The sequence below is a fragment of the Clupea harengus genome, unplaced genomic scaffold, assembly GCF_900700415.2.
Source record: "Clupea harengus unplaced genomic scaffold, Ch_v2.0.2, whole genome shotgun sequence".
Taxonomy (NCBI): domain Eukaryota; kingdom Metazoa; phylum Chordata; class Actinopteri; order Clupeiformes; family Clupeidae; genus Clupea; species Clupea harengus.
Window position 1 is genome coordinate 1 of NW_024880203.1, and position 26074 is coordinate 26074.

The 26074-nt window shown below is 42.3% G+C and overlaps 2 protein-coding genes across 5 annotated transcripts; one reads left to right on the forward strand and one right to left on the reverse strand.

The window, feature by feature from the left end:
- The first annotated feature begins 8018 nt into the window (after nucleotides 1–8018).
- On the forward strand, nucleotides 8019–12389 carry hvcn1 (hydrogen voltage-gated channel 1). 4 transcript variants are annotated; one of them, XM_042706252.1, is made up of 7 exons: nucleotides 8121–8236; nucleotides 8460–8521; nucleotides 9119–9343; nucleotides 9637–9741; nucleotides 10767–10998; nucleotides 11424–11536; nucleotides 11854–12389. In XM_042706252.1, exons 3-7 carry the CDS (start codon nucleotides 9164–9166, stop codon nucleotides 11908–11910), a joined length of 687 nt encoding a protein of 228 aa, XP_042562186.1. In that variant the 5' UTR covers nucleotides 8121–8236; nucleotides 8460–8521; nucleotides 9119–9163; the 3' UTR covers nucleotides 11911–12389. The 4 variants fall into 4 exon arrangements, with proteins under 4 accessions (XP_042562183.1, XP_042562186.1, XP_042562184.1 ...); XM_042706249.1 differs by lacking the exons at nucleotides 8121–8236; nucleotides 8460–8521 and adding an exon at nucleotides 8019–8099; XM_042706250.1 differs by having other exon boundaries at nucleotides 8121–8791.
- A 2-nt stretch (nucleotides 12390–12391) lies between these two features.
- On the reverse strand, nucleotides 12392–22164 carry tctn1 (tectonic family member 1). The gene is made up of 14 exons (XM_042706248.1): nucleotides 21389–22164; nucleotides 20333–20450; nucleotides 20032–20165; nucleotides 19705–19856; nucleotides 19407–19509; nucleotides 19101–19213; nucleotides 18975–18995; nucleotides 18578–18727; nucleotides 18314–18439; nucleotides 18118–18206; nucleotides 17441–17578; nucleotides 17096–17249; nucleotides 16762–16893; nucleotides 12392–13045 (listed from the first exon to the last, which is right to left on the reverse strand). Exons 1-14 carry the CDS (start codon nucleotides 21729–21731, stop codon nucleotides 12899–12901), a joined length of 1920 nt encoding a protein of 639 aa, XP_042562182.1. The 5' UTR covers nucleotides 21732–22164; the 3' UTR covers nucleotides 12392–12898.
- Nucleotides 22165–26074: the final 3910 nt, after the last annotated feature.

A 26074-nucleotide genomic window follows, 5' to 3' on the forward strand; every position in this document is an offset into this window, starting at 1 on the left:
ACACACACATACACACACACACACACACACACCACAAACACACACGCACCACTGCACACACACACACACACACACACACACTCTCACACACACACACACACACACACACACACACACTCTCACACACACACACACACACACACACACACACTCTCACACACACACACACACACACACAGGCACCACTGCACACACACACTCTCACACACACACACACACACACACACACACAAACACACACGCACCACTGCACACACACACACACACACACACACACACTCTCACACACACACACACAGACACACGCACCACTGCACACACACATACACTCACTCACACACTCGCACACAACACAAGATACAGAATGTATGTAAATATACACCCTGCTGTTGAAGTAGATACTGATCAATTTAATGTTACAGAAGACCCTCCACCTCACAAGTATACAACGTAGCATGACCAAACAGCGTTAATATTTGATTAAGCCTCCTAAACGATACATTATTCAGGAGGTCTTTTCGCCCTCAAGTTTGCCAGTTTCTCCAATGTGCTATTGTGATAAACAGCATACACACAGCCGTCTGTGTCTAACACACTCACGACAGGCATTCAACTTTCACTGCTACAAAATGCTAATCCTGCAGAAGAGAGAGATTGCACAGCCATTGACAGCTATTCAGTGGGCGACTTCCTATTATGCAGATCTACTTCTGCCAACAAACAAACAAACAAACAAGCCATAAAACGTAACCATCATCTATCCTGGTTAACACACAGTAGCGACAAATTACAGAACACTTGACTCCAACATTCTTGACTTAAGTCTCCAAGGACTGTGTTTCGAAGGCCTCTATGAATTACAAAGCTGTTCACGGTTAAATGCCATTGTTTGCATTGTTGACAGCGCACTACAGTATAATCACAAATGTCTAATTCACGTTATATTGGTATACATAATGAGTGTATGAGCTGGAAGCCAAATCTAGAGTATCTGAAAGCACACCATGTTTAGTATGCCTGAATCACCCAAACACTTCTTCAAAACGGCTTCAATATGTCATCCTGTCAGTGGGAAAAAGGAAGTGATTCAAACTTGATGGGGTCCGTTGCCATGGACTCATAATGAGCATAATCAAAAACAACGAGCACAACCCCATTTTTGTGGTACTGCAGTAAACTCACTGTTGCAGTGCTCTTTGGAAGCAGAGCTGCAGTAAACTCACTGTTGCAGTAAACTCACTGTTGCAGTAAACTCCAGCCTTGAAAGTAAGCAGGCCAGGCGAACTTTCCGCCGTAGCCAAAGCCAGTGGTGCAAGACCTCGGCCTGATCCAGCTGAGACTCGGTGTGAGACCCTGGGCTGGAGACTCGCCCGCGCTGCCCAGAGGCCTGGACAGGGGTGCTGGCTGGCACTCGCCCGCGCTGCCCAGAGGCCTTGGCAGGGGTGCTGGCTGGCACTCGCTGCAACTCTCTGGTCAGAGACTCTTAGGCCCGAGCGGGTCAATGATAGAGGAGATGGGGTTGTCCCAGCTCAACTACTCTCAATAAACGTGCCTTCTAGAAGAGGGTTCTAGAAGCTTGAAATCACCGGAGAACACTATAAAGCCACCTAACCTAACTATAAAATAAAAAAAGTAAAAAAAACGATTGCTTAGTATTGATAACTGATGTTGTCTAGCTGGCTAGCTACGGATGTAACGTCAGGCACTGTTAGGTGAAAATTCACCCTAGTTACCTCAGGACTCCGGAGCTGCATATAAGTATATTTATTAGACAAACAACAATTGCAATTCGGGCTCACTCCCAGCACAAGGTTGAAAGTAAAGCAATATTAAACACATCGCACAAGGTTTATATAGGCAGAAGTTTAGCGATACGCAGGGATAACCAGGTGGTGGATTTCTGACGTCCGAGGCAAGGTTGGAAGTTTTGCACAAGTTCGGAAGAAGCACAGTTCGACCCTTCTTATCACCTCTGGTCTAAACATGCTCTTGTACAAATGCAGACTAAGTGGCGCCTAATAATCTAAGTTACACACACGCCGAAACACAGAAAAGCCATGTTCCTGCTTACATAAGTACATGATTCATATAAGGTAATTAACAATACAAGGCACTTGATTATTATATTCTTAAGTCATTAACAGTGTTTGGAAATGATCTCCATCAGACACCTAGTGGCACTAGCTCCTGATCCAGCTCCTGAGAAGGCTGTACGACTGTAAGAGTTTGAGGCTGAGAGTTTGAGAGTTTGAGGCTGTGAGAGTTTGAGGCTGTGAGACTTTGAGAGTTTGAGAGTTTGAGGCTGTGAGAGTTTGAGAGTTTGAGGCTGTGAAAGTTTGAGAGTTTGAGGCTGTGAGAGTTTGAGGCTGTGAGAGTTTGAGAGTTTGAGGCTGTGAGAGTTTGAGGCTGTGAGAGTTTGAGGCTGTGAGACTGTGAGAGTTTGAGGCTGTGAGAGTTTGAGAGTTTGAGGCTGTGAGAGTTTGAGGCTGTGAGAGTTTGAGAGTTTGAGGCTGTGAGAGTTTGAGAGTTTGAGGCTGTGAGAGTTTGAGGCTGTGAGAGTTTGAGGCTGTAAGAGTTTGAGGCTGTAAGAGTTTGAGGCTGTGAGAGTTTGAGGCTGTCTCTCCCAAAATAATCACCTGACATTGCCATGGTGACACTCTGTTCAGTAACCAGTGGCCTGGGCCCAGGCTGGAGGTTGGAGGGGTCCTAATCGCATATTCATTGAGTTTGAATTCCTGATAAGGACAAAAATATAGGCATACGTCATGGCTGTTTTCTCTTGTGAATTGTTTTTTGTAGGACTGCTGTCTTACGCAATTTATTACAACCACGGGACTTAATGTCCTGCTAAGATTGTTTTATTTTGTAATGTTCTATTTTGCTATCAGGACAAAACGTAGAATTTCAAAAATCTCCATAAAACCTTGAAAGGTGTACCAATTACAATACGATTATTCATTCCTCATTCACCTTTTCATTGCGTTTCTCTCAAAATGGACTCATTTCTTTCACTTCTACAGTTAACAGCAACGACACCCCCAGAACTGTTCCTGAAATGCCAGACATGTAGATAGAACTCCTTGCACTTTGAGGGGAGATAAAACGACACCGGAGTCTTTTTTTTTCTTTCTATCTGTAACTGGAGCCTGCAGCCGCTCCGCAGATCAGCCGGAGAGCAGAGACACAGGTGAACGCCTGCCGCTGATCTGAACCCCTACTGCGTGCGTGCGTGCATCACCTCGGCCTTGCCCAAACCCAGACTGAAAACAGACCAACACTGTGAATCAGTAAACACCACACAGTGCCTGTCTGGGTCTCTCTTCGGGTTTTTTTTTCTCCTCCTCTTCCCCCCCCCCCCCCCCCTTCCTCTTCTTCATCAAGCCAGACGGGAGCAAAGTTCCTTTCACAGAGGTCACTGGGTCTGAATAGAAACCAGAGGTCGCTGTGTAGGCGCCTCGGATGATGTAAAGATTAGTAACCCCATACTGGCCGGCCTGCTCTCTCTTAACAAGCGGAGCCTGAGCAGGCCGTGCAGCACTTAACAGAGCTCAGATGACAGCAGATGTCAGCCCCAGAAGCATGGAAATGGGAGAAATAGCCAGTCAAATGCTTGACCACAAAGTTGCAGAGCAAAGGTTATATGTCCATAAGGGGACTCATCATCAAACTGTTGAGAGCCCTAGGCTATGGTTATATTAAAGTAGGTTAAAAGTTAGTGTATCTAATTCATGTTCTTTAACACCAGGTCTGTGACAATTATGCCTTCAAACTACAGTGTGAAAAAATACCCAACCCATATACACAGTCTCTCATTATTTCGGTTAGAAATGTCACTTAGACCCCGTGCTTAAGCAGCCTTAATGAGGCCACTTGGTAGGATTTATTATTGCCCAATAAAAGCCACAAAATTACCATACCAATGTGGACCAAAGTCCGTTAGTGAAGGAGGTAAGGGTGGTCACGGCACTGGCGCTCTGATTATTGCCAGTATCACTACACTTGCCCGTGTAGCTTACTCCAAATACCCCACACTTTCAAAATAGATTTACACTTGATGGCTGATCTGTTGGCATTTTGAGAAAGCACTTGTGCCCAGTGCAGTATAGTGCGTTTCATGTGATAATGGCCTCTTCGATATCACAGACATTACAGCCTACTGCAGCTTCTCTATCTTGATTTAGAATACTGACACTAAGCCAACTAGATAACTCTGATGCCATCTATCAGTGCCATTAGCCAACGCCAACTCCAAAAGCCCCGATCAATATCAGTTAAATTAATTACTTTTGCGCAACCTAATAATTAAACTAATGTTCCCTCTGAAAACGCCCTACAATTTTCCTCTCTCCGTTTGCACTTTTAGTTCATTCATCTTCATTCATCTTGGCCCAGGCTTAGACATTGAGGGTGTTATTGGCTCAGTGCAGGTCTCTGCCCATTGCAGTGACATTTTGAAAGTTGAACTCACCGTTTCACACAAATTAGTTAAACGCAGTAATCCTTTAGGCTACTCTCCATCATTCAGCTGATTTGTTCCTGGGTGGAGGACAAAAGTCCGGGAAATTGATTTGGTGGGCTATAACTGGGCAATAACGGCATGTTACGGAAAACTCAAGTTCATACCTTTCAAAAGAATACAACTTAAAGTATGACATAAGTATCTATGTATATTCACACAGATATTGCCTTTGTTCCGGTATAATTCAGCAGAGGCGATTTTAACACGCGTCCCGTCACTGACAGATGCAAAATACAAAACACAGCAAATTAATAACGGGTTACCTTTTGATGGCATCGTGTCCACAAGAAAGTCCGGCTTCCAACGGTGTAGGGTCTGTCAACGTTGCGGTCTCATGTCCGTAATGCGCTGCACAGCGGGCTCTCTGTGCTCCGTGGTCCCCGCATCGCGGTTCCGCACTACAGTGCGATGAATGGGTGCGTGTTTCGGACTCTACAGAAACAGGATCTCGTGCACCCCGCCCCGACGGAGCCGCCTCCTCCCCCCTTCGCTCTGCATAAAGGATGCGTTGTTAACGTTACCTGTGGCTCTTCGCGATCCCGCTCAAGGCGCACGAGGCAGTTTCCACTCTTAATGGCCAACTGTGTATCTGTGAGTCTTTGAATTCCAGAAAGTCTCTCACGGACAGAAGTGAGTTACCGATATCCCCCATCTCTTTGCCGCTGCGTTGCAGTGTTCAGGCAGTAGGTGTTGCATCAACTTCAGACTCGCAGAGATGCTGATGAAATAACGGTATTATGCACACAACGTAACCCTGCGCCTTTCTTTATGGCAAACATCTCTGACTGCAGAATATTGGCCTAGGCTATAAAAAGTTTCACAGGAGGAGGACGATGAAGAAGAGTAGCCACATATATCATGGCAGTGGAGTAAGTAGTTTTCACTGAAGACCCATTGAAGCTATCTCTTTTGAGCAACACTGAGCAAATTATTGAACTAGTCATTCCGTCCCTTCTGTAGCATACATTTGGTTAGGCTCACGGAGTTTGGTAGCGTCGTGTCCTCTTTTTCATCTCGCGCTGAAATTCGTTTAAGGTCAATTTGGCCTTATATCGGAATTTCTGTTCAAGGGGTAGAGACTGAAAATGAGTTAGTAGTATGATGATTTTATTACTCGCTCGCTCTCAGTTAATTCAATTTCAAAACACATGGCCTGCCAATTGCCTGCTTAGTAGCCTACAGTGTCTTGCCAACATGGGAAATGTATAGTACTGCTTTTATGCTACCCGAATTTAGACGTCGCTGAGAACGGCAAGCCAGACAACACCACACCATTGAAGTGTGTGTAATTAGTCTCTAACACCATCTGCTGGGCATAGCTATTGCAGTGGAGGTGGTTGAATTAATCCCAGTGTTGCAGAGATTGGAGCTGATTATGTCAAAGTAACTCTGATCTATGCTTTACAGTGGGGCATGATCAGTACCTCAGATACAATCACAAAAAGCCCAGACTCAAACAGGACCTGTCTGTGGCAGACCCAGGCTTTTTTTTGCATGAAAAAACAATATCAATCATGAACAGATAGCGACTGAGGAATGATCCTGATGAAACTGGTTTTAAGGTTTCATGAGCGTTTTAATAAACTTGGAAGCAGTGAGAAGGCCACCACCGTCTCTGTAGTGTAGGGCTGAGAGAATCTAAAGAAGTGATAAACCGTAAAGGTCAACAACACAGTCTTAAATAAAAGTGTACCTTTGAGTGAGATCAGGGCTAGTCAGGAGATCTGCTCTCCCAGTCTCATCGACCAAACGTTCTGGCAACGGCCCAAGTCTACAACAGTGCCCCAATGTAACCTGGTTACAGTTGCATCTAGAGCAGACACACACAAAACCAACTAGCAGGCAAGAATGCATGTAATGAAGTTACTCTGACCGCTCACGTCTCACAAGGTTTGTCAACAGCTTGGTCAAATTCCTTGAACTTCAAGACTAAAGCCAAAATCAATCTGTATGAACCTCAAATTCCTAGTAAATATCAAACACACAAACATACTACTTAAAACATATTAATTGAAACATGTTTTATACAACTATTGCAGTAATGACATCAATGCTACGACTGCACAAGCTGTTCACAGAAACAACTTATATATATATTTTGCTATTATAATATTTGACATCACATCATCTTTCTCCGATCTCTGAGCCTATCTAAGTATGCATACATGTCCAAATAATAAAATACACAAAGTAAGTAAAGTAACATTTATTCTGCCACAAAGCCTTAATTCTGGTTGGGTCAGACCATCTACATAAAAAAAGAAATCAGCTCTAGAACCCTGCAAGGCACAAGGAAAAATGCAGGCTGATTTAGCGCGCCTCTTATGCAAGACTGCAAGGTAGGCTCTACTGCCTCCACAAACCCCTGCATCACGGGCCTCTCCCATGTCAACACTCTTTCTCCCGCTCTCCATCCTTCCAACTATTCATCCATGGTGTATGAATAAATCATTTGTTTTTTTTTTGTTATTTTATTTCTTTTAAATAATGTTGTTTTTGTGTTTCTTCGGTTCAGTGACTTTCATTGATCTCCCTGCGCGCCTGTGCTCTCTGTACAGCCCAGAGGAGTATGCAGACATTTATGAGTATAGCTTCACACACCAGGTCCATCAAATCAGCCATATCGGTTGAAGCATGCTAATCGTATTGTCTGTTGATTCCCAAAAGATGTTTTTGTTTTGGAAGCTGATGTAATGGTTCAGAGGTTTATGCGCAAAAGGCTCGTGTGAGCTTTGTGTGGAAATGGAGACCTTTACTCCTCTTGAAAAGCAAATTTATGGACACTACAGATTTTTTGTCAGTGACTGACATAGGCCCTACACATCTAAACATTTACTACGTTTAAGTTGATAACAAATTTCAGTATATTTTTTACGTATATCAGAAAGATATGCTGTGATGTGCACATGCAACTGTACTAATTTCTTCTCTCAACTATTCAATAATAAAATGTACTGTGGACATTTGTCATACTCAGTGACTGTGCTCCTCGAAAGACTTTTGTCTAGTGACAAATACTGCCATCTACTGGCCAAAATCTTCCACATAGGGTCAGCAGCCAGACCGGGTATGACAAATCCAACATGTCAACACACTATAGGCTACCAAACATTAAAAGTGTAATGTTTTTGTTGCAACATCACACCATTGAAAAGATTTTTCACAATTTTGCTCCGAACGCTATGCTCCCTGTTTTCTGTCACTGCAGTTGTTAACATTTGCGTTGACTTGCTCACATTGGTCTACATCCCTTGAGCTGAAAAAGTAAACAATGTTCATAAAACAGTTGAATTACAGAATCAAGACAGAGTACATAATAACATATTTGAAGAATATTTCAGATTCACATCACGTAGGCCTAGAAAAAAAAACTGTTAACAGCAAAAACGAGGATACCCGTTGCATATTTAGAGGCCAAAGTTTACACAAATGTCAGGTTTTTTCGAGGAATAATTCTTTAACTCGTATGTTTCTTTTCTCCTCTTCTTTACTGTCAGTCCCTGTTAACGGTCCCATGATATCGCAACCCTCACTTCCTTTAGGAAAGGAAAGACAATTCCAAGTTAGAGGAGGAGTTAAGGTAAAAGTTTACTTTCCCCAATAAAGCGGATTTGTGTATATGTGTGATTATTGGCGAATCTCTTAGGGGCACTTGAGAGCGAGAGTGAAATATTTTTTTCTTTTGAATTTGATACGTGTTTGCAAAAAGTTATAGAGGTAAGGTTACATATTAACTAACCCTCGGCTTTCCTTCTTAGGTTTTTAACGTTAAGTTGCCCCAACTTGTTTCTCTTGTTTTGTTTGATTTATGAATGCACAAATTAAAATCGCGAGCCATATCACTAAAAGTGCGAAATGTGACGTTGCTACTCAAGCCAACATTGTAGAAGTCGATTTGTTTTGTGTTTGTTCATGTAATGGTGTGGTCTGCATTTCTGAGGAAAATCACGAGTTGAGCACAAGTCACTGACAATAGGCTACCGCGAAGGAAAAGCCAGCCAAGTAAGTTAAGTCAACCCAATTTCCCAGTGCATAACCTAAATGCTGTTGTAATGTAATACAAAATAAACGTTCAAAGCAACTCAGTATCGACGAACTCGCATATGCTGCGTGTAACTTTTCATATAAGTAACCATTTACGCAGTGGGTTTGACTCCCCGAGTCATGCTGGTTTCCAGCATTTTGCAATGTTCGACCGAATAGAGAAGTCGTGGTACGATTTACACAATTGCCTAAAACTGGAATTACACAAGTAAATCTGTAGTCTGTAAGGTGAGTGAAGGCATTCCTCTCCTATTATTTACATTTATATGAAACTGCTCTTTCCCCTGTATATTTCTCGACTTTTGCCAAGGCTCAATTTGATCATTTTATCAACAGTAGCCTAATAGTAATCAGTAAGGTACTGCTTTTCCAGAGGTTTCTTTATATGCACATGGCAAGACAGACAGACTGAACGAAATACAATGTAGCATTAAGCAAGGAATCGTGCGTCCGCTAACTAATCGATTAGCAAAACACCGCTAACTAATCGATTGAAGAAAGACGGACTTGAACCCAAACATTGAAGGACCAAACCAAACTTGCTGTCTCTTTCAGATATTTCCAGTAACATACGGCGAGCTCCCTGTACTGCAGGCTAATATGTCCCGTTACCTGAGGTTCTTCACAGTCGTCGGTGACCAGCATCAGGGTGATGCTCCGTGGCAGGACGACGGGCTCCATGAGGTCAGTGAAGACCTGGAGCCAGCCACTGGACAGCACCTGCCGCGCATCACCTTTCGGGATTCCCTGTGCCGGCTGTACAGCTCCGATAGATTTCAGGTACGTGGACAGGGATGGGGGAAAAGATTAGTGCATGACAAACTGCCACATAATGATAACCATTTTAGTGGTCATATTTATCGCAGTTGAGTGTGGTGTCCTGATAAGGGAAACCAGAGTTATTTGAACTTGGATTCTAGTGTTACAGTTACTGTCCTCCTTTGGCAAGTGCATTCTTTAATTCATGTCTGAAAATATTGCTCACAAAACGGTCACATTCCCCAATGATTAATATCGCAGTTCTCTCTTACAGAGGTATTTGTGATCATTTGTATGTAATGGATGTTTTTCAGATTGCTGTGGTCTGTATGGTCATCCTGGATGCTGTGTTTGTACTCTGTGAGCTTCTTTTGGATCTGTCCATAATAAAAGCTGACCATGGCAAGATTGCCCCACAGGTAACACACAAGTGGTGTATGTTATCTTCTATTAGTCTGTGTACTTCATTGCGTAGCAATGAGGAGATTTCTAAGTTGCTATTGACCATACTTATTGAAGAGACAGTTGACTGTGACAGCTGACACAGTTTCAGTGGTGGGCAGAAAAAGGCCTTGTGTAAGAATTGTCACATTTCATGACATCATGCATAAGCCACAGCCACAGCCACATTTAGATGAATTCACATTGCCCGAACAGTACAGCTAAACAAGATCTCCCAGTATCATTCGATGGAGCAAATAATCTCAACAAGCTCAATAAAACATAATACAACAGTGTATTAATGTATGAATGGGTCTATAAAATGTTTTTAATCTACAAAAACTCAATACAAAGTATTGCCCTTGATGGAGATAATTTCCAAACACTGTTAATGACTTAAGAATATAATAATCAAGTGCTTTGTATTAATATATTCCTTGTATGAATCATGTGCTTATGAAAGCAGGAACATGGCTTTTCTGCGTGTGTGTAACTTAGAATATTAGGTGCCACTTAGTCTGCATTTGTACAAGAGCATGTTTAGACCAGAAGTGATAAGAAGGGTCGAACTGTGCTTCTTCCGACCTTGCAAAACTTCCATCCTTGCCTCGGACGTGAGAAATCCACCACGTGGTTTTCCCTGCTGAATGCTCAACTTCTGTCTATATAAACCTTGTGCAATGTATTTATCATTGCTTCACTTTCAGCCTTGTGCTGGGAGTGAGCCTGATTGCAATTGTTGTTTGTCTAATAAATATACTTATATGCAGCTCCGGAGTCCTGAGGTAACTAGGGTGAATTTTCACCTATCAGCCCTTATATTGCATAGCAAAAAAATTATAATAACAGTGGCTTACTAGTTTGAGAAGAAATATCTTCAGTGCAGCAGGGACAAAAGAACATATTGCCTCGAATATACGGGCAGTTAAATATGGAATAATTGATAACATGGAGTGGCCGTTCCACCGGTAGTTCCCATCATCATCTCCTGATCATTGCCCAGGTGTTCCACTACCTCAGCCTGGCTCTGCTCACCTTCTTCATGGTGGAGTTGGCGGGGAAGATCTACGCGTACCGCCTGGACTTCTTCAAGCACAAGTTTGAGGTGTTTGATGGGATAGTGGTGGTGGTGTCCTTCGTCCTGGACGTGGTGTACATCTCCAGTGAGGATGCCTTCGACGGCGTGGGTCTGCTGATCCTGTTCAGGCTGTGGAGGGTGGCGAGGATCGTCAACGGTGAGCCCCTTCCAGATCTAGGAGACGACGGCATGCGTAGGATGTGCTGAGAAGAAGAGAGGCTAAGAGAAACAGAGATCACACCTCTGTTCTGAATGACTCTGAATGAGTTTTCATTTATATGTCTTTGTCAGGGGCTGTGGGACTGGAATTGTAGATGTATCACTAATGTATCACTAATGTATACATGCTGTGTGTACAGGTAGAGTTATGTAGCTCACTAATGTATACATGCTGTGTGTACAGGTAGAGTTATGTAGCTCACTAATGTATACATGCTGTGTGTACAAGTAGAGTTACTCTGAAGAGTAGTTGGAGGTGCATATATATATATATATATATTTTAAATAATGGCTCTAGTCCTAGCTTATCTTGTTTCACTCTTTGAGATTGATCGTGTAATCCTTCTCTTTTCTCTTCTACAGGCATCCTCGTGTCTATACAGAATCGTGCTCATCACAAAATTCATAAACTGAAGGACAGCAATGATCACCTCGTCCAGAGAGTCAATGAGCTGCAGGAAAAGAACACAAAGATGGTAAGTGCACTTCTATGAAATGCCTCAGTCCACTGGTAGTCAATGCCAATGGTAGATAGCTTATGTCTTTCCCCCCATTAACAGGAGCATATTTGCATGGTTAAGATCGTAACTGTGCATATTTACTCATATACATACCAGTATGTTCAAATCTAGAAGCTGCACTCTGTCAAAACAGCAAGTAGGATGTTAACAAAAAATGAGATACTCACACCAAAGCCAGGTGAACACGCACACATTAAGCAGTGACAATAAGGTGTTAATGCCGTAACAGTAATAATCGGCGCTGGAATTCATTTTATTCTGTCTGTTTTTAGGAACAAGAGAATAGCCGACTATGCTCACTCCTGCGACAACACGGGATTGAGTTTTGACATTCCCAAAGAGGAAGGAGTCTGTGAAACTATGAAGAACATTCATGCACTTTTTGACAAATGACAAAATGACAAAAAAGGGAAACTGTTTATATACACTGACCAATATTGAAATCAAATGTATTTATAGTGCTAATAAGTGTGGTGAACCAGTGAACAAAACAACTTGTTTCGCATGACCAACTGCTCTTGTGCTAAATCTAGTGGAAGCTTGTGTATGAAGGCACAAGAGGGGGGTCATTTTTTATCAGCTGTACTGTTTCAAATTATTTTCAATGTGATTCCTAAACAAAAGTGTATATTTGTTGGAACTCATTTTGTTCAAATTGATTTCCTTACAAACACAAGGAAATGCTTCACTCACTGGGCATTAAGATACGTTTATGAACTACACATTAATATCTGTATTCTGCATTAAGTCCATTATATACAATTTACTAACACTTGATGTCACGTACAAATAAAAAAACATATGTCCATGTGGGATCAAAGTGATTTATTGCATTAAATACAAAACATTCACACGCACAAATATCCACAAGTATACAAAATAATTCATACACGTATCTAATGTAGATACATTTAGAGTTTACTAGTGCAATCCTATAAAACATCCGTGACCTACAATTTTTACTTTTGGTCCCAGCATTGAACAAGTATGTTGAGGTAGGTTAAATCTTCTGAGCACTCATGAATTGGTTGATGTGAGATACCAATCAGGATAGATGGATGTCATTTGGATCCTCAAACAGGTACATCACTAAACTGGACTTTCACATTAGTGAACCTGCTGAAATAAAGCAGTATTTGATATAATTATCTACAGACCGTAAATCCACTGGTGCCAGGAGCAGAGCAAACTGAATTTGTTATCTTCTCTGCTCTCTAAAATAACCTGGAGGACCCTTCCATAAACCCTCCATGTGATCCTGTGAATCCGTTTTGTAAACACAGACCTTGACCTTGTGGGAGACAGACCCTACATCTATTACACAAAGGGAAAGAAGAAGTCAAAGGGCAGCTTGGCATCGATGGTTGGCGCGGCCCGGTAACCAGGCTCAGCTGGCGCGGAAACGTCCACGAATGCCACAGAGGTGGTGACGGGCACGAAGCCGTTGGCACCGGACAACAGCACCTGGAACCACAGAACCGGAACAGGAACAAAATGGTCATGACCGCACATATCTGCTGTCGTGTACTGAATGACAACATTACAATTACAATAGCTTCCACAAGGACAGCCTCATATGTGGCCACTGGCATTTGACCATTATATGCAGAGGAAAAATATCAATACACAGAATTGGAAAATGTAGGTGATTTAATTCACTGTAGTGCCTGTATTAAAAGATGATGCCGCCCAGGCTACAGCCTCAGGCTCACCAGTAGCACAAAGGTATGCGGCCATTATAGATGGGATACAACTCTAAATATAAAACATCAACATTAGTGAATTCATGCATCTAATTGAATCTTTTAATCTGACTCAGTTCATCACTGGCCCTACACACACAAGCTAGTCCATACACTCAACCTAGTCTTATGGTGTGGTTTTCCAATCTGCAACATGGAAATAATTGATGCCTGTCTGTCGGATCATAGTGCTGTTTTATTCGATTCATTACTGTCTTTCTTCCAAACTAATTCTCATCTCCCTGTACGCTGCTCTCGCTACCTTAACTCCACGACTGCCGATAAGTTCTCCCAGGCCCTCATAGCTGCCCCAAACACATGCAGTTCTCTTCGGTTCTCCCAGGCCCTCATAGCTGCCCCAAATACATTCACTATTGAAGGAGGGTGTGCAGAAAAGCAGAGTGAAAGTGGAAACATGATTGAAACATGAATTTCTTTTGAAATTCTGAGAGACACCCGTCTCAACTACCAGGAAGCAGTTAAAGCTGCAAGAACAAAATACTTTTTTTCTGACCTCATCTCAAACAATTGTCATAAACCTAAAATTCTATTTAGGTCTATTAAATCTGTTATTCGTCCCGCCCCCAGTCCCACCTTAGCTATGTCCTCAACTAAATGCAAAGAATTTTTAAAAATATTTTATTAGCAAAGTTGAGGACATCAGAATGAACATTTCCCCCTCCACACGTGACCTAGCTGTCTCATTGGTCTGTTCATCTGACTTGGTCTGTTTCCAACCCATCACACTACCCTTCCTCATAGAGATTGTTTCTTCCATGAAATCTGCAACCTGCCCCCTTGATATAATCCCCACTGCTTTCCTGAAGGATGTCTTTGACGTAGCCGGTCCCGGCATCCTCTCTATAATCAACAGCTCTCTGGCCACTGGTACCGTTCCAACCTGCTTCAAGCACGCAGTGGTCCAGCCCCTCCTGAAAAAAAAACAACTTAGACCCCACCCTGCCGAGTAACTACCGACCAATCTGTAAGCTCCCGTTCCTGTCTAAGGTTCTTGAAAAGGTCATTCTCTGCCAATTGCTGCCCCACTTACACCAAAATAACATATTAGAAAGATTTCAGTCAGGTTTTAGGGCTCATAATAGCACAGGGTCTGCCTTGTTTAAAGTATCCAATGACCTACTCCTCTCTGTTGACTCCGGTGACTGTGCTGTCCTGATTCTTCTTGACCTCAGTGTAGCTTTTGACACAGTGGATCACAACATTTTAACTGACCGTCTCCAGTGCGGGGTTGGTGTTAGTGGTATTGCCTTGAGCTGGTTCTCATCCTACCTCAGCAATACAAGTTTTGCTGTGAATTTAGGAAATGTTTCCTCCTCTCCTGCTAGTCGTTCCTGCGGGGTCCCACAGGGTTCCATCCTTGGTCCCATCCTGTTTTCTATTTACATGCTTCCCCTTGGTCAAATTATTCAAAAGTACAACATCTCCTTCCATTGCTAAACAGAAACTGCTGGCGAAATCTAAAACAGTCCCTTGGACTGCCTTGAGCACATCAAGTGTTGGATGGCACAACATTTCCTACAATTAAATGAAAATAAGACTGAAGTTATATTATTCGGCCCCCCTGACTCCATCAAACTGACCACCAGCAGCCTAGGCAATCTGTCTACTCTGGTCAAGCCCCAAGTCAAAAACCTTGGTGCGATATTAGATTCGGCCTTTACATTTGACAAACAGGTCAATGCAGTAGTTAAAGACAGCTTCTTCCAACTTCGCACCATTGCCAAAATCAAGTCTTTCCCGTCACCCAAAGATCTTGCAAAGGTCATCCATGCCTTCATATCCTCCCGGCTAGACTACTGCAATTCCTTGTATACTGGATTTAGCCACTCGTCCCTGTCCTGCCGGTACCCGGAAAAGAGACCATATTAGCCCTATCCTGGCCTCTCTCCACTCTGGCTTCCAGTTGAGTTCAGGATTGATTTTAAGGTGCTCCTGTTTATTTTAGGGCTCCTGGCAATCCCCCAACCAAAGCTTAAATCCAAGGATGACCGCGCTTTTGCTGTTGCAGCCCCTAGACTGTGGAACAGCATTCCCCTCTTTATCAAATCAGCCCCCTCTATTGACTCCTTCAAGTCCAGGCTCAAAACCCACTTTTATTCTGTAGTATTTGGATCCTCCTGATCTGAGTTGATCATTTGTATACTTGCTTTCTGTGTATATAGATCAGGGGCGGAGATCCCATTTCATTGTAGGGGGGGACAATACACGGTCAAATTTCAGAGTGTAATTCCGGGGGGGGGGGGACATGAAAAAATTGCTTTCACGAGAGCTAGCATAAACTGCTAAATACCGAATTCTCTTTTAGAATTATCTAAACAGCATTAAATGTTCTAACACGAAATATCTATTCACAGACAAATAATGTCCAAAGTTCAAGAGAACTTGATGCTCAAAATAAGCTATAAAACAGCTCGTCAGGGAATCGAACTAGCAACCTTTTGATTACAATACGACTTCTCTACCTCCTGCGCCACTGTCATTCCATAGTACAATACCAGCATAGTTCATGCACGCCAGAAAAAGATGACATTAATTTAACTTAAGATAATTTAACAAATCTGGAGAGGCACTGAGATGTAGACCTACGTTTATTAACTAGCATGAACCTGCCCCTGACAGGAGAGTGTCCTAGACTGTCTGGCTAGCTATCTTAACTGTGTTAATTACCGGCATGCGTGTGTTATCGGCAAACGTTCACGTTGTCATGCCAAACCATTAATAAACTTATGTATACTTGTGCATATCGGATTGGAACTTCGTAAATGCAGTTTAGAAAAAAAACTTCTTCTTTACATGTTCTTACTGCGTTCGAGAATGAGGTAGATCTCTTTACATATCTTGTATCATAGCGGCAGCGACAGGGGAGAGAGGAGGAAACAGTCTGACAATCTGACCGTGTGCTACTGGGCTGATTAACTGAAACACGGAGCTGCCGGTAGCCCTGCCCGTTGGAAACAGCATGTGAACCAACCCACTTTGAGGAATAGGGGGAACATGATTTTTCAACACTTAAAAAACACATTTTTTTACGTCTATAATTAGCACCGCTTGTGTCGTCGTATTTTTATTTAAAAAAAAAAAATCAAAAAAATCTATTTTTTTTTTTTCAATGATTGTTGGGGGGGACAACTTTATGGTAGGGGGGGACACGTCCCCCCCGTCCCCCCCCCGGATCTCCGCCTATGATATAGATGCTTAGTTGAGTGTTTTGCTTCTGTTTTTCTATTTGATTTAATATTTTATTGTGATCTAATTGTTTTGTTTATGTTTTCTATTTGATTTTATATTTTATTGTCATTTAATTGTACAGGACTTTGGTCAAGGTGAGTTGTTTTAAAATGTGCTTTATAAATAACTTTGACTTTGATGTACGTATATGGTATGAAGCAAGGGGATTCTGAGAAAGAGGAAACCTACCAGGCTGCTGGTGTTGGTTTCAATTATTTCCGTCACACTGACAATTTGTGCTTGGGGATTCACCAGGGACCCATACTTGGTCCATCTCACTTCAAGGTGAAGAGATAGTGGTACGTTACACTCTTGGGAAGCCTGTCGAAATACAAAAAACAAATACGATATTAAAGCACGAACAAAAAGCTTTCCTCAGACTGTCTTTGTACCAAGATAACAGCATTTATGCCACTTGGCACTTCCTAGTCTCTGTAATATTGTATCAGATTAAATATTTTCATTACAATAATAAAATGTGGGTTCCTCAAAATAATATAAAACCCAGCCATGAATCCCTTACTGTTGCTGTAGTTTGGTTCTGGATAGGTACCCAGTCCAAAGGGTACTTAGGAAGGGAATTTCCAAAAGAAGCCACATGATCTGGGAAGTTCTTGCCTTTAAGAACGCCTAGAAGAGCCTCATATAGAACTGAGCAGTTGGAAGCATCTTTCAATCTGGGCAGAAAGGTGGAAAGAGCAGAGGATAAAAGGCTGACATCAATTACAACACAGTCGAACTTCAGCACAGGTCACATGCAACGTCTACGCGGTCATCACCGGGGATCTCAGCTCAATGCAAAAGAGTCATGGAAATGAACTTATAAAAGTTATAAGATGTAATTCATTGAATGAGATGTTTGTCTCACCTGAGGGTGCAGCCAGACACTGTGTCTACTCCAAAGAGTACAGGGGAGCGCTCCATGCTGCCGGACAGGCAGTCCTGACCTCTGGAGCTGTGGATGACCGTGAGAGCTGCCGTGGCGTCGCTGCTCAATGCAATCCCAGTGAAGGAGGACAGTTAAGGACACAGACTCTGACTGCTGTAGATTATTAGCTGAATCCTTGAACCAAAATTAACCTACGTTCAATAAAATTCTGAACGTAGAGTTCTGAATCAGAATAAATTGGGTTCCTGGGCCAATTTTCTTTCTATAGTTTTTTTTCTTTTTTTGTGACACAGACTGAACTTCATAAATTATACAGCTAGAAGACGCCACAGCAACTAAATGCTGACCAAAATCCGAATATTAATCAAATCTGATATCAGTGGCCATTATCGTTCAGTTAACGTGATGCCCATCTGGATCGTTTTCATGGGGAAACAGAGACAAGGACAAACAGGCTATGAAACCGTTGAGCTGAAACTGATGAACTGTCTGCTCATTGTCTCCCCATTCTTGTTTTCCAAAAGTATAAATGTTGAACCTGCTTGTGGTGGGTTTAAAAGGGTACAAAACATACAGAACGACCTCATCGGCATCACGGATAAACAGGGCTCACTTCCATACCGATGGCTCTGTCTTGGAGCTGGTGGAAAGGATATTCTGTTGATTTTGTTCCAGCAATTAGGGGTAATCCAACTATGTATCCAGGATTGCCACTGAATTTGAATACTGGTTTGTTCACGGACTCCTGTAAATATAAAAAATATGATTGATCTATATTGTATAGAGAACATCAGAGATGGGAAAGAAATCAACCTGCTAAAATAGGCAAACGCTTTCACCAATTTTCCATACCTGCACAAATTCAATCTGAAAAGTTTGATGGATTGGCACCGTATTGGGCTTGACTGTACCAAGGACAAATGCTGAGGTCACATTCCTGATTTCTCCAAAGTCGCTGTACACGACTACATACTGGACCTTGAGAGTTAGAAACACAACATATCTTGAATGACCACCAGAGGTGTGAAATATAGCCAGAGAACTACCTGTAGGTTACACAAGAGAACACAGTGATGTAGTAAGATATAGTGATCCTACACCCTTCCATGACTTTACCTGAAGCACCACATTATTGCAGACTGCAGAGTCGGCACCTGTTGGATTCACCAGTTGAGGAGTGTAGCTGGAGTGGTCAGACGGATCCACTGGAGTCTGTGCGCCTTCCAAAGACTGCAGGACGATGGACACCACCTCCACTGGCACCCGCTGTGATCATCAAAGAGTCACAGACCATGAAAATAATCTGACTAATGCTATTTTACTATTTACCAAGAGCACCGCAGACATGCCTAGATATGGTGGCTAACCCATACTAACCTTCTAACTCTCTACCCAACCATGAAATCATAGATACAGTTCTAATGTACTTGAGAAACAAATGTGTTGGTGTGTGTGTGTGTGTGTGTGTGTGTGTGTGTGTGTGTGTGTGTAGGAGTGGTGGGGTTGCACTTACATTAGCACTAGTAATCTCTCCCTGTAAAATAACAAGTAAAACTTCAGAATTAATATTAGGGTCTTCTCAGCAAAGACCCTTATTGAATAAGATGCCATGGCTCATTGAACAGACCAATGGACTCACCGTGACGACTTGGAGACTGGTATAGGTCTGCAAGCTTAATGCAGCCAGTGTGGTGCAGTCATTTACCAAGTCAAAGCTCCGCAAACATGTGCTTGTCTGATCCTGTAGGAAAGCTGTTCAATACACCAGACAGCAATATCAATCATGTATAAAGGAAAGTTAGCATACCTACTCATAGAATATACCCTTATCAGAGAAAAAGATAATGCTGAACCGTGTGTGTGTGTGTGTATGTATGGGAGGTAGAGAGAGAGAGAGAGAGAGAAATGGAGGGATAAAATAAGTGGAGAGAGGGGTGTCAAGTACCTGCAGGGTTTGCATCTAAGCAATAGGCAGTCCCAGCTGGAGCAGGCAGCCGGAGGTTCTCCCCCTGCCCCATCTCATCTTCTGTTTGGATTGGATCACCATACTGGCAATCCGCATGGAAGACAAAAGGCATGGGCATATCAGTCCACAAAAAGGGTACCTTTACCTTCTTAAACGACCTCCAATACGAACATACCATGCTGCATTAGAATTTGAAACATTAATCATAGTCAGATTTAAATCTAGGCGTTATGGATATTGTCCTATGAAGTTAAATAAATAATAAAAGGAACGTTACACGGTATCCAGCTGAGAGTGATGGATCCGCTTGGGTTGTCACGGCTTTCCCTTCAGAGGTGCCAAAGAAAAATCGAACGAACTGACGGAAGAGGGAGTCAAAATTGGCATCTGTGGGAACCTCTGGAGTTGCATAAGACAGGCCTTGGTCATCTATAAGGAAACACACATACAATACAAACAATGATACAGTAGCCATGAAGGTAGGCAAACATCAGGCATTTTTTTCCATATACAATTGTATGCTATTGTTCAAGACCAGTGTGTTCACTGATGACAGAGGTATTATTTATGCAGAACCAATGTGTGAATATGGAAAGTGCCTTACAGTTAGCTTTCTGTATGCAGAACACATCTGAGTTGACCTCTCGATAAACAGAGGACTGCACGCTGGCGTAACCGTCTGGACTGGTTCTTAAGGAGTAGGAAGCCACATCTTGACAACACAGTTTTGGGTTGACACTGCAAATGCAGAAGACAAATGTATTTTGATCCATAAGTACTTCCAGTTATTGCTAAAAGTGGAGAACTATATCTGAAAGGGGATAGCGTAATTTAATCTCCATATACATTTTGATATGCATGATCAAATGAATTTAATATCCAAGTAGGTAACTTTTCTCACGTACATGACTTTCTCAACTGAACAGGAAGTGAAGAGAGATATTTCATCTGTGCAATCAGGATCACAGCAGCAGTTCACCTGACACTCCGCATGCTGCTGATTACATGGGCACAGGCTGGAGACTGGGTGGATAAAGATCATGGACTACATTAGCCAGGGACAATAACACAAAGATCATCGTAGCTAAACATTGAGCTCCACTGGCTGCCAGTAGCTGCTCGCATTAAGTTCAAGTCACTTATGCTTGCCTACAGAGTGCTTGCTGGTTCTGCTCCCACCTACCTAAATGCTCTTGTAAGGGCAAATGTTTCACCCAGGACGCTGCGCTCGTCTAGTGAGCGTCGTTTGGCACTGCCGTCTGTGCAAGCACGGCAATCCAGACTATTCTCATTTGTAGTTCCACGTTGGTGGAACGAACTGCCTAGTACTACCAGAGCAGGGGCGTCCCTCTCTACCTTCAAGAAGCTTTTGAAGACCCAACTCTTCAGAGAGCACCTCCCTTCCTAACTGGCACCTGACTAGCGCTTAACTTGCACTTCAGCAGTTACATTCCTGCACTTCTTTTTCCTTTTTTCTAGGTCGTTGTTTTCTAATTCTCATGTAAAGTAGTATTTATTGTTACACCATGCTTTTTATTGCTCTTAGCTTGACTGTTCTCTCCCTTGTACGTCGCTTTGGACAAAAGCGTCTGCTAAATGACTAAATGTAAATGTAAACACAGGTAAAATGTGTTGTAACATTACCTGTCGCAATCAAGATACTTGGCTTTACTTCTTACCTATGGAAAGTAGCTAGCTAATTGGCGTTAGCAAACTGATTTCCCCTGACTAATCGAACAATAAAGAGAAGTTCGCTTGAGCTTTGTATGTTTTGGCAGGTACATAGATGACTGAACCAACATTAGCTTCAATATTACTAGTGCATACAGTCCACATTGGTCTACAGACCAACCAAGTAGTCGGCACTGCGTGTGCAACTCCATTGACATCTACTTTGCTAGCTAGCAAATAGGTACAGTTGCTGGCGTCTGTATCAACAATGCAAAGGTCTAAAATCGTACCAGAATATTCAGGGCTAGGTAGAGAACTGAAGAGTTGATGAGGTTCCCGTGGAGCGACTGTAGGCGCACTTTGTGTTGTTGACGTTGTAGGAAGATCTGTTGGCACATTTTCAGAAGTGGTCTCGCTCTGTCCAGTTTGATCTGGGAACGAAGTGTCTGTTTCAGTGGGCAAAGTATCTGTTGGTGTTGGCAACGAAAGAGTGGAACTCTCCATTAATTCCGAGAAATTCTGTTGTACAACCAAGTCGGTTGTATTGCTAATGTCGGTTGTATTCTCATTGTACGCACTGGAGCCAGTGCTTTCAGAGTATACTAAAATAAACACTAAAAACAGGGCTTCCATAATCCTAACCGATCAGATTTGCGTCAGTGGCGTCTTGTATCCAGGAAGTCAGACAGGAAATCAGAAGCGTCTAAGCATTCTGGGTAAAAATAAAACAAATAGCCTACTATTTTATTTATGTTCCAATTTTTCTTCCAATTGCAAGGAAGAAATGCTGTTCTCCCTTAAAACTTATTCAAAAGCTAATCTACTGGAATTTACACACAACTGTGAAATCCCGTTTTTGTTTTGCTCCGCCTATAAAACCTTTGCATAAGGCCTCCCCAGAAAATATTTCACATAGGCTACATCAAAAGTGACAAAAAAACGACACAATTAGCAAAACCATGTCCGACATTTATATTATCGAGATATGTCTGATCATGTATTTATCCATAGACGAGCTCTGGGTATGTTATACTTTTATATTCCAACGCATTCGACCTTTACCAACGACGATTTATCACGTGACCTTGGAGCACATGCACCATGTTTTCCCTCTGTGCAGAAAGTGCTACACCGGGTATTGTCTGGAATACGGCAAGACATGTGAGGCTGACCCAAGTGAGTCGTCTGTCTGGAAAAAGGGAATTTACGGAAGTGTTTTAAATTAAGTTTACCTCCAGACGCTGGCCTCTGATCCGTTTTACTCCTCACTCAACATTGATCAAAATTACCTTGCAATGAACTGACTGTTAACGTGAAGACATATAATACCTCGAGTTATATTACAGTGCATTTGATTGTTTTACTTTTATGTACATTTTCACATTCATGACCTGAAGAATCAAAACAGATATAATATTAAACACAGCCTCGACGCCTCTCACTTCAATCCTGACATTGACAGTTTTAAACATTAATATATTCTTTATTTTTACTTTTACTAAAGGGAAATACACTATAGGTATGTATGATGTAGAACAAGGTGCAAAAATGGACCAACTTAAATGACTGTGAAAGGTCCTCGGCGACCACTTGGGTGACAGCCACTTGGGTCTCTGATGCAGAAACATGCTGAATGTCCTTTTAGGGAATGCCCGAATTGCGTAGCCACTAGTTCCTGACGTCAGTACACCAAGTCACGAGACCCGATCTTTGCTTCTCCGCAAACCGGTGTGTTTTGTTGTAGGCTCGTGAGTGGAAAGGATGATGCCTGGTAGGATGGAGCGACATGAAGGAATCTCGTCTGTTAAGTCTGCCAAAACCTAAATAGGCTGCGACTTTAAATGCTGTGTTTTGGTCTACAGAGACGTTATTTTCTCTTCATCGCTAAATACGACTGTGGACGCTTCATTTATCTCCTTCCGTGAGCAGAGTAGAGACAGCTAGCTCGCTACAATTCTTGGCCAAGAACACACGCATGTTGGACAACTGAGTGGCCACAGGCTCGGACAGCTGGGAAGTGTTGGGGTCGGCAAGTAGACTTGATAGATCTCGAATTGGGGAATGTTATCCGTACTCTCTTATGGCAGAATTGTTGCCAGGGCTGTCCTGGGCGGACTCTCCCAAACTGATGGTCGGGATTACAGCCTCATCACAGCTAGCTGTGGATTCGGAAAGGACTTTCGTAAGGGGATCTTGAAGAAAGGGATGTGCTACGGCGATGATGCCTGCTTCATTGCTCGACACAAATCTGTGGATGTTTTGGGTAAGTTACCCTACAGGCAGAACCGTTAACCAAGTTAATGTACGCTTCTCTTTGTATTACCTTTATATAACTTTTTAACGTTATTTATTTTATACGTGCTTTAGAGCACAAATGTGTCAGTATACAAGCGATGCATATCTATGGTCTTTTACCAACTTTCCTGTGGCATGTTTTCATTGCATGACCTTCATGGGTTAAAGCATGCAGAGACGCACACTGATGTACCCGCAAGCTAAGTTGTGTATGTAAGGTGTGACTGTCTACATGACCCGAGTTCACCTTATCGGCACGTAGTTTTAAAAAACAAAACAAAAAACAGTTGCATACTTGGTCTACATAACAGGCTGGAAAATGAAAACACAAAATAAGAATGTCAGAATGTTCTTTTGTTGAGAAAATCAGCTAACAGCATAGCCGTGAGTAGGTAGTATTTTGGTGTGACCTTTTACCTAGAAACAGTCCACAACGATCCCCCCCAGCACAACCAGAGGTGGTAAGTTATCTTGCTAGTGTGATCACATGTTCAATGTAAACAACTCTATGCTGAATTAAAAAAGAAACACACAAACAAAACAGCATGGCATTTTTGTGGAGAATTCATCATTGCTAAGATGCACTTAACGTAACCTGACTCCACGAAACTAACTGAGTCAACCTATTGTAGCCTAATGTTACTGGTCATGTAACAGCATATGTATGGTGAACGTCGATAAATGTTCAGCTATGTCATTGTCAAGTGACAGTAAATATAAGAAGTCTTAACACCCATTTTTTTTAGCGTTTCGGTAATTTTGTGTAATTTTGCCGGAGTTCTTTAAAGGTCAGAATGGTTGCGCATGGAGGCGGCCATGTTGCTAGCCATAGTGGCTAACGCGTTACCAATTTACGCCTGTACGTCGCTGTTCCGCACGGGAAAGCCTTTGTCCTTAAAACACCTTTTTGGTGTGTGAAGTTGACAAGAAAGCGTTGGGGGAAAAAAATTAACGCGTCCATGTAAAAAAAAGTGAAGGACAGTCTACTATAGTTTAGATTGTAGCTAATTTACTATAAACGTGTGGTATTTGTATTTATCACCTCCAAACTCAAACACCTTACTGCTAGTTATTTGAGAAATCACAATATCTGCAAAATAATCGAGCAATTCAGTTGATGCCACGTGTTATAATAAAGTTGAAATAGAAAATGAGTTTTGTTTAAATGTCAGTATATTACAAATTGTGGTGTAAAAGCTGATTTGCAGCCTACTCCCGGCTATAATTGGCAGGGGCCTATAATACATGTTGCTCATGATGTGTGTAAAATATTTTCTCTACCTCTTCGAACAAAGCCAGTGTAATTTTGTTCTATATAATCCGGCGCGGCTGCTGAGTGTATTGGAAAACGCACGACATGTGGTCACCCAGCTGTTCGTCCCCCTCTTTCTATTGTGTGTGTGCAGGCGGAAGTAGAACACCAATGATCAAACATTTTTAAACGAGCCAGTGACGCTACCAAAGCGGAACACCCTCCAATATTGTAAATGTTAAAGGCACTCAAACCTTTTGGCCAGAGATCAAGAAATGATATATATACTTTTTATTTTTTTTATTTTTTATTTTTTATTTTTTTTATACACATCTTTGATTTTTAAATGAATTGCCTACACCTCTAAGGCCCATGTAGTACAGGCGTTAAGTATGGCCTTTCTATTAACGTAATCAAGGTGACTGACCCAGTCAATCCAATCTTTATAAGATTGTTAACTGCTCCGCAGGAGGTAATCCAAAGCTGTCTGGACTAGGTTCCTGGGGTGTGAGCGGAAGAAATAAATAAACTGACTGAATAAATGAACAGACCAGACCTGGTTGCTTTGTCGGAATCTTGAGTTCACCTCTGACACCTATTTATAATAGGTAACCATCCTCAGCTTCTTTCTGTTTAATGTAGGTTTAAAATTAGCCAAATACGATTAGCAGGGTGAACTATACAGGCATTCTCTTGCTACAAATAAGCAAACATACATTGATGTGACCCAAACCAAAAAGTTTATGTAGTGGCTGATGGATGGTTGGTGTGTTTTTCCGCCCTGACTGTATTCCCAGGTTTGGTGACATGGCGTCACATGCAAAATCTGAATGGACTGTTTTCCTGTTCACAGGATCAATAACACTGTCCAATCTGGTTACTTATCCAGTCTTGGGAGAACGTCAAACACCTACGAAGACAAATATAAGCTTAACACTTAGGGGGGTCACGAGTGGCAATCCCAACTGTCAATCAAACCTCAGATGATGGCAGTTGGCAATACCACCTGAGGCTCCTCTTGTTGGCGTCAGCCTTTTGGGCTGGTGCAATATGTATTTGCAGCACAGAAACTTAAAGTTCAAATCGACTATAAATCTATTTGATCTTTTGAAGTCTAACCCCAGGCCTTTGTAGCACCCTACAGATATCTGTGTCATATTAGTGATCGCCCTATTGGCTCCTGTAGTTTTGTTACTTTGAGATGGAACGCTCCTACAGTATAGTTCCACAAGCAGAGTGTCTTGTGTGTGTTTGACAGACAGACAGACAGACAGGCAGGCAGGCAGGCAGGCAGGCAGGCAGACAGGCAGGCAGGCAGGCATCTTTGTCTTAAAAAGAGAAGGCTTTTTTTAGTTTTTCTTTCACTTGAAAGGGCAAAGCTTTAAATCATGACACACGAAGGAGGTACCACGACGGCAGTTGTGGGGGT

Bases quoted from the DNA above. Each gene is read 5' to 3' on its own strand.
- hvcn1 (XM_042706249.1), top strand. From the start codon at position 8,034: ATGATATCGCAACCCTCACTTCCTTTAGGAAAGGAAAGACAATTCCAA. The intron at 8,100-9,118 runs GTAAAAGTTTAC...TGTCTCTTTCAG, and splicing joins AAGTTAGAGGAGGAGTTAAG to ATATTTCCAGTAACATACGG. The intron at 9,742-10,766 runs GTAACACACAAG...ATCATTGCCCAG, and splicing joins ATGGCAAGATTGCCCCACAG to GTGTTCCACTACCTCAGCCT.
- tctn1 (XM_042706248.1), bottom strand. From the start codon at position 21,731: ATGGAAGCCCTGTTTTTAGTGTTTATTTTAGTATACTCTGAAAGCACT. The intron at 20,166-20,332 runs GTACGTGAGAAA...CTGCATTTGCAG, and splicing joins TGTTCAGTTGAGAAAGTCAT to TGTCAACCCAAAACTGTGTT. The intron at 18,996-19,100 runs GTGAGTCCATTG...GTTATTTTACAG, and splicing joins CCAGTCTCCAAGTCGTCACG to GGAGAGATTACTAGTGCTAA.